The sequence below is a fragment of the Antechinus flavipes genome, chromosome 2, assembly GCF_016432865.1.
Source record: "Antechinus flavipes isolate AdamAnt ecotype Samford, QLD, Australia chromosome 2, AdamAnt_v2, whole genome shotgun sequence".
Classification (NCBI taxonomy): domain Eukaryota; kingdom Metazoa; phylum Chordata; class Mammalia; order Dasyuromorphia; family Dasyuridae; genus Antechinus; species Antechinus flavipes.
The window spans coordinates 642,085,060-642,092,420 of record NC_067399.1 but is presented as its reverse complement, the minus strand read 5'-3'; the positions used below and the strand labels follow the sequence as shown (position 1 = coordinate 642,092,420).

The 7,361-nt window shown below is 53.6% G+C and overlaps 1 protein-coding gene across 1 annotated transcript; it reads left to right on the top strand.

Moving 5' to 3' along the window:
• Positions 1–365: 365 nt before the first annotated feature.
• ISLR (immunoglobulin superfamily containing leucine rich repeat) lies at positions 366–6,811 on the top strand. The gene is made up of 3 exons (XM_051982262.1): positions 366–503; positions 736–847; positions 4,411–6,811. The coding sequence occupies exon 3, from the start codon at positions 4,418–4,420 to the stop codon at positions 5,672–5,674; it is 1,257 nt and encodes a 418-aa protein (XP_051838222.1). The 5' UTR covers positions 366–503; positions 736–847; positions 4,411–4,417; the 3' UTR covers positions 5,675–6,811.
• The last annotated feature ends 550 nt before the right edge of the window (positions 6,812–7,361 follow it).

Below are 7,361 nucleotides of genomic sequence, written 5' to 3'. Positions count from 1 at the left end.
CAGCGGGGCCTGGTGGGTGTTTCATAAAGGTTCTGCCTCATCAGCCATTCACTGAAGGAAAAAAATTAAAAAAAGAAGAAAAAATAACCAGCCCGTGCATTCCTTCCTCTGCAGACCACGGAAAAAATAACCCCCCTTCTTAACCTCCAGAGTGGATTTGACAAACCCCCAGATCCTGCCTTGGAGCTGGACTCAAAGTCCGCCTCCTTCATCTCCCGCCCCCCACCCTCCCCTTCTCGAGGTCCTTCCGGCCAGCACTGTGTCTTTAAGAAACTCCTAACTTTATGGAAATCCGCCCCCACCCCACCCCCCAAAAAGTGAGTGAGAGAGCACAGCCCAAAAACTTTGGCATCCCTGCCTCCTCCAGTTTCTGGTGTCACTTATGAGCCGCAGGTCCCCGCCGCTGCGCAGGCGATGTTTGGGTGGCTGCGGGACAGCAGCGCCAGGGCGTCCTGAGCCCGCACCCAGTGCCTCCCAGCCTGGGTTCGGCGGCAGTGGCTGCGGTAGGCACCTCAGAGATGGGGGGCGGGAGGGCTTGGGGGGACATGAAGGGGGGAGGGAGCAGTGAGCCCGCCCAGCCCCTGGCTCCTTCCTCCTGGAGGCGAAACCGCCCCCTAGGTCGGGGCCTCCCTCCGCCGGCCACAGCTGGCCGCGGGGAGCCCGAGCGCTCCAGGCTCCGGCGCAGTTCCCTTCTGACTGTGTGGGTCTGTTTCTGTCGTTTCTGATTCCCTTCAGAGGGTGGGGAAGCAACAGGCTGTCGGGACCTCCGACCCAGTTTAGCCAGCCCGTCCTAATCGCCTTGTTCCCAAAGACAAAGGAGTAGAGAGAGAGAGAGAAAAAAAAAGAGGTAAGGGCTTTTATTTTATTGTTATTTTAAAGACGTTGTGGGCTGGGCTGGAGAACCTTGGCAGGAACGACTTGAACTTGACAGAGGCCGGAGGGATCCTCGTTGGGCTGACTCCCCCCCTTTTCCCCTCCTCCAGGCAGGGACAGATGCCCGTTGGTCGATTTCGAGAAACTTTCCCCAACTCCCGAGAAACTTCCCAGGAAGCCGTGGCTGGCGGCCAGGCAGGGACCGTTTGGGGCCAGGGGCCCCTCGGATGCCCGCTGACGCCCGCTCCAGGGAACCCGGGGAAATCCCCGACTTCCACCTTCCACCGCGGGCGCGGCGGAGGCAGGGCAGGGAGGCGAGGAGATGGAGCCGGGCTCGGGCAGCCGGCCGCCTCCCTCGGAACAAGAAAGACAGGGAGACCCTCCGAGGCGCCCCGAACCCCCAAAGCGGAGGAGGCGGGGTGGGGGCGAGGCTGGGAGGGAGCGGAGGAGGGGGCGTTCGGGCGAATTCATTTAGACGGGATCCCTGGGCGCCCAGGGCTAACTGGAGAAGTTTGAAAGCATCAGGCGACTGGGTGTGTTTCAGGAGTGGGGGTGGGGGACTCCGTAGCATAACAGGGGCCTTCAATAAGCGAATATAAATACATACCTAGCAGTGGGGCCCTCGGAGGGAGACGGCTGAGTCTGGGACGGCTGCAGGGAGGGAAAGCATTGGGGGCGTGGGAGGGGCCGATTTCTGGGTCTGCTGCAGACGCCGACCTGGAAGAGACTCCAGAAACCGTCTAACCTAAGGATCTTGCACAGGAGGAAACTGAGACTTGGAGAGCGGAGGTAACCTGGTCAGGTTCCCAGCGTCGGTTCACCGGGACTAGGTCTCAGACGTCCTGACTGTCCGGGACACGCTCTTCCCACTGCCCGGTGCAGCCTGTTTGTTCGAAGGGAAAACGAATCCTCGGGGGGTTTTTTGAAGGGGGGATGGAGTGGTGTGGGTAGAACGGCATTTCCCTATTAGTTAATATCGGAGACCCTAAGAGTCGGGGCTGGAAGGGAATTTGGGGTCAGAATTTCTGTGGTCTGTGACCTACTGGGGATCTCCGGGTTAGGGACGGGTGGGCCCATGGGGGAGTAGCCACCGGACATGAGTGCAAAGGCAGCAGTTTGGGGCCCAGAAACTAGCAGCAGAGTGAGGGCACATCCGAAGTCCCTTGGCAAACTCATTTTAAAAAATCTGATCTGAGATTACTGGATCATAGAATGTCAGAGGAAGAAGTGATTTGAGAAAGAAACTGGTAAAAGATGAGAACCGAGTCTTGCTTAGGGCCACGCAGGGAATTGGTGTGGACCTAACCTGGACCAGAATTCGAGCCTCCTGCTTCTCTGTTTAGCTCTCTTATGAGAAAACCATAAGTTGAAGGACCTCTCAAGTGCCCAAATAAGGGCTGGAGGAGGGACTTGGACCAAGGTCTTCTGGCTCTGTCTAGTTTCCTTTCAGTCACATCGTGCTGTATCTCTACCTCACAAGGCACCGGTCCTTAGGGAGGGAGCAGGAGGGATGCCAGACTTTTAGCTTTGCCTTTCTTTGCATCCCCAGAACATAGCTCGGTGCCTTGCCCCTAGTAGGTGCTTAATAAATATTTACTCACTGACTTAGATTAGGCATTTAACCAACCTCAGGGCCAAGTATGGAGTAAAGGACCTTCATGACACCATGGCTCCCCACAGAAATAAGAAAATACCATCTCTGTAGACTCAGCTAAGTAGGAGGGGGCGTTCTGGGAGCTGCATTCAGTATTCTAGGATCCTATGGAATAAGTAGGGTGAGTGGGATCCCAAAGAGGGAATGTGGAACTTGGAGCTGCCCCCATGTCTTCCCAGGAAACAGCTCAGACAGAGGGAATCTGCCCTCATCTTCCATGGCTGTATATGTGAGGCTGCTAATGTCTAATCTAGGGTCACTGGAAGCTTATTATTAAAAGGATTCAGCTGTCATGGAAAGATCACCACACAGCTAAGCCAGCAGTTATTTAGGATCAGAGTTGTAGGCTGGAGGTAAGAGATGGAGGTAAGGCTTCCATCCTAGGTCCTTCCATTCATTCCCCTGCAGTAGGGTAGGAATATAAATCAATCCACTCAAGCCAAGTTCTGTTCTTAAAAATCCCCAGTCACCTTCTCTATGGAGAGCCCCAAGAAGAAGTCATGGAATTCCTTCTATAGTCTAATGTCAGTCCTTCCTGATTAAAAACACCTCTTGAGCATCTCTAATTCTTCAAAGAATTCCCTTGTCCTTAGGGAGCTTTTATTTTCCTGGGTGGAATGAAATCTAAATCTACGTAGATAAGAATAATACAAAGTAACTTAAAGAGTGCTGGTAACTCATACAACTTAATTCCCTTGGGGGGGGGGTCTCAGTTTCCTCATTTGTAAAATGAGGAGATTGACTTCATTTGTAGATGTCGGTGACCTCTACAATTTCTTCCACTTCTGAATCTTTTATTCTATGTGGAGGAAGGAAAGGAGGGAAATCCAACAAGGTTTTTGGAAAGGGCAGAGAGGATAGTTTATTCAAATGCTTGGAGGCAGAAGATGTTATTCCCAAAAGTCCAGGATTCAGAAAGGACAGTAGGATTAAATAAGGCTGGGGAGGTAGGTGGGAACTGTTGCAGAAGGCTATAATTACTAGGCTAGGAAATTATCCAGCACACAAGAGGGAAAGATGAAGGCTTGCAGGCAGGAGAATGACATCATCAGACCTATGCCCTTGGAGAATATTTTTGGCAATTGTGCATAAATGTAGGTCTGATGGGAGTTAGGGGGAAGTATCAAGTCCCTAAAGTCCCAAGTGCTTCTCTTTGGGAGCCAGCCTAAGGCTGAGTCTGGAGAAGTCAAAGAAAGATGTCCTGTCATCTGTGGAGAGGGTTCAAGTGCCTTACATTTCAGCCTAGTTCTGGTTTGGACTGTCCTGCCTAAGGTCTTCAGCTCAGCAGGTATATCCTATCACTATCCATATTGCTCTGAATCATCCCTTCTATGTCTCTGTTTCAGAGCTCCCTCCTTCCTTCCAAACGGATTCTTTGTGATGAGTCCAAGTCTCTCACAGAGTGACTTTGATTTAAGGAGGTGGACAGGCCCTGTTCCCATTCTGTTCTGATTAATTCAATCAAGAAGTATTCTCACCAAATAGAGATGATTATTATAACACGGGAGGGATAATCACTGGAGCAGAACCCTCACACTAAGAAATTGCATTTCGGTGGGCCTGACAAATAGATTGTGCCGTTGTTATAGTCTCCCACTTTGTGGATGAGGAAGCTGAGGCTTAGAGAGATACAGTGAGTGACATCCCTTCACAATTTATACTAAGTCATGTCTCCTGACCTCAAGACCTGGGTTCCTTCCAATTCACCAGATTTCTTTGTCTTTAAACTGACATTTCCCCTCTGTCTGTAAGTAATTTAGCTGTCCCCTGTTGTATGGATGGGACTGAGGATTCTTTGCGAGTATAGCAGAATGTGCTGGGAGACATGGCTGCAGCCCTGCCCCCGGGGCTACTTCTCTAACCACCTCCTCCTCCATCCCCAGGGAAGAGATGAAGGGGCTCCACTTGCTGTGGCTGGCCGGCTTCCTGGGCTCTGTCTCGGGCTGCCCTGAGGTCTGTGACTGTGGAGAGAAGTACGGCTTCCAGATCTCCGACTGCGCCTACCGCGACCTGCAGGCGGTGCCCTCGGGCTTCCCGGCCAACGTGACCACGCTCAGCCTCTCGGCCAACCGCCTGGGGGACCTGGAGGCGGGGGCCTTCGAAGAGGTGCCGCTGCTGCAGTCGCTGTGGCTGGCCCACAACGAGATCCGGGTCGTGGCCCCCGGCAGCCTGGCCACCCTGGTCTACCTCAAGAGCCTCGACCTGAGTCACAACCTCATCTCCAACTTCTCCTGGAACGATCTGCACAACCTCAGCGCCCTGCAGCTGCTCAAGATGGACAGCAACGAGCTGGCGGTGATACCCCGGGACGCCTTCAAGAACCTCGGGGACCTGCGGTCCCTGCAACTCAACCACAACCGGTTCCTGACTCTGGTGGACGGCACTTTCGAGGGACTCACTTCCCTGTCCCACTTGCAGATCAACGACAACCCCTTCAACTGCACCTGCGGCTTGCTGTGGCTCAAGGTGTGGGCCGTGGCCACGGCGGTCTCCATCCCGGAGCAGGACAACATCGCCTGCTCCTCGCCCCCCTTCCTCAAGGGCATCCCCCTGGGCCGGCTGCCCCCGCTGCACTGCGCCCCGCCCACGGTGCAGCTCACCTACCAGCCCAACCAGGACGGCGCCGAGCTCCGGGACGGCTTTGTCCTGGCCTTGCACTGCGACACCGACGGGCAGCCCCCGCCTGAGGTCCAGTGGCGGATCCAGACGCCCGGCGGAAAGGTGGAGATCACAAGCCCCAACGTGGGTCCAGACGGACGCGTCCCGGGAGTGCCCGGGTCCCCCCAGCCCCGGTTCCAGGCGTTCGCCAACGGAAGTCTGCTCATCCCGGGCTTTGGGAAACAGGAGGAAGGGACCTATAGTTGCCGGGCCACCAACGAGCTGGGGAGCGCGGAGGGCTCGGTGAATGTGGCTCTGGCGTCTCCGGGGGAAGCCAGCGAGGATGCCCTGGGCCGCAAGTTCCACGGCAAGGCCGTGGAGGGCAAGGGCTGCTACACCGTGGACAACGAGGTGCAGCCGTCAGGGCCCGAAGACAACGTGGTCATCATTTACCTGTCCAGCACAAACCCCAAGAAAAACGGGGCAAGTTCCCTCGGGCAGCTGGGCCCCTGGCTTCTCTTCCTGGGTCTTTTCCACCTGGCCTTCTAACTCCTCCCCTTTCCTTCTTTCTTCTCTGCGCCCTTCAGTATTCTGCTCCCCTCAATACCTCCATCTAGCTAGAGGATCTGCGGAGCTCTCCCTCATCCAAATCCATCCCTCTCACTGGGACCCATCCCCACGACACTCTCAGGCCTTTCTAGTTTTATTAGGGACTGGAAGGGAATAATTTGCGTGGCTTCCAGAAGGTGAAATAAGCTCTTCCTCCCGGTGTTCTGGTATCCAGTTTTTGCCCCAAATGCTCCGTAATAGGCCCGTTAAACCAAATTTATTCACTCCTGGCTGAGACATCCTGAAAAGCCCCTGGGCCAACTAGAGACAGAACAGGGTAAGCCTTGATATGTGCCTTCAGTTCAACTGGGAAAAACCCCCAACAACAAACCCGAATTGGGCGCCTTTGCAATCTCTCAGCCCCCGCTTTTAATCACTTCCTCCTTATCCCTTTTAAGTTAGCCCCCAAACTTCCTCTCAGCTAGCTGGGGCCAGCTCTTAGGGACCAATTTATTCCAAGGTGCTATTAATAACAGCTTCAGTGTTTCCCCTCCTCAAGTGGATTCATGTTCCAACTTGGACAGTATCTGGGGTGGAAGGAAGGAAGCTTTAATAGGCAATGGAGGGAATATTTAGGAGAAGTGGGTTCTTCCTAGCTCTTCTCACTTCATTTCAGTGGGCAAGGATGGCCCTGCTGGGGTCACTGAGTGATGGCTGCAGAGACCACTTTGGGCAAAGACGAAGGAGACAGAGGAGGGAAGACTTCAAACCACGCTGATGGGCCTGACCTGTACCTCCTCTCCCTTCATGGCCCCCTCCTGTCCATTCCTCCTCCCTCAACCTGAGGGACCCTCCCACCCACAGGGATAAGGGCTTGAGAAGCATCTCCCCCCTCAGATTGAAGGAAAGGAGCTCGTACTAACATGATCCTGTCTCTGTCTACCAGGAGAAGAAGGGAGGCTGTGTCTGCAATTCCCTCCTCCTCATCATCACCTGTCTATGGCCTTCCTCAGCCCTCCTGCCTCCTCCCTCATATAGATGTATTCTCCCAGAGACCCTGTCCCACCTTCTGCCATTGAGTGATGGAACAGAAGAGGGCCAAGTTGTTGCTTGCTGTAATAAATAGTATTTCCATGAGTGTTTTACATTGTGACATTTTCTTGGGGGGTGGGGTGGGATGGAAGATGAGAGAGGGGATATCCAACGTAAGAAGGGCCATCTCTCCAATGCCCCTTGGATCTTTAGTAAAAGCAAATCATCCTCCCAGCTATCTTGTGAATATAATATCCCCATTTCACAGATTGGGAAGCTGAGAAGATTGATTTATTTCCCAACTGGTCCCAGATGCCTTTACCAAAGAAATAAAGCATGACGTGAAGCATGAAGCAGGCCAGGTTTCAAGATAGGTTTTCTATGACCTTCTGTCACTTCTTCAGGAGCTCACCGGTCCAAAGAGGAAATCATAAATAGCAATGTGAACACATTAGCACATGCATGTCACCTTGGAAAAACCCCAGAAGTGCCCTTGAACTCGATGCACCACAGGAGGGGAAGATGCTCTCTCCCTTCCCAGATTATCTTCACTTATCCATGGACATGTTGTAATTCCCGATAGACCATGAGCCTTCGGTGGGCTGGTTATACAGGTGCTAGATGCTTGGAGAACAGCTAAGCTCGACAAATTAGC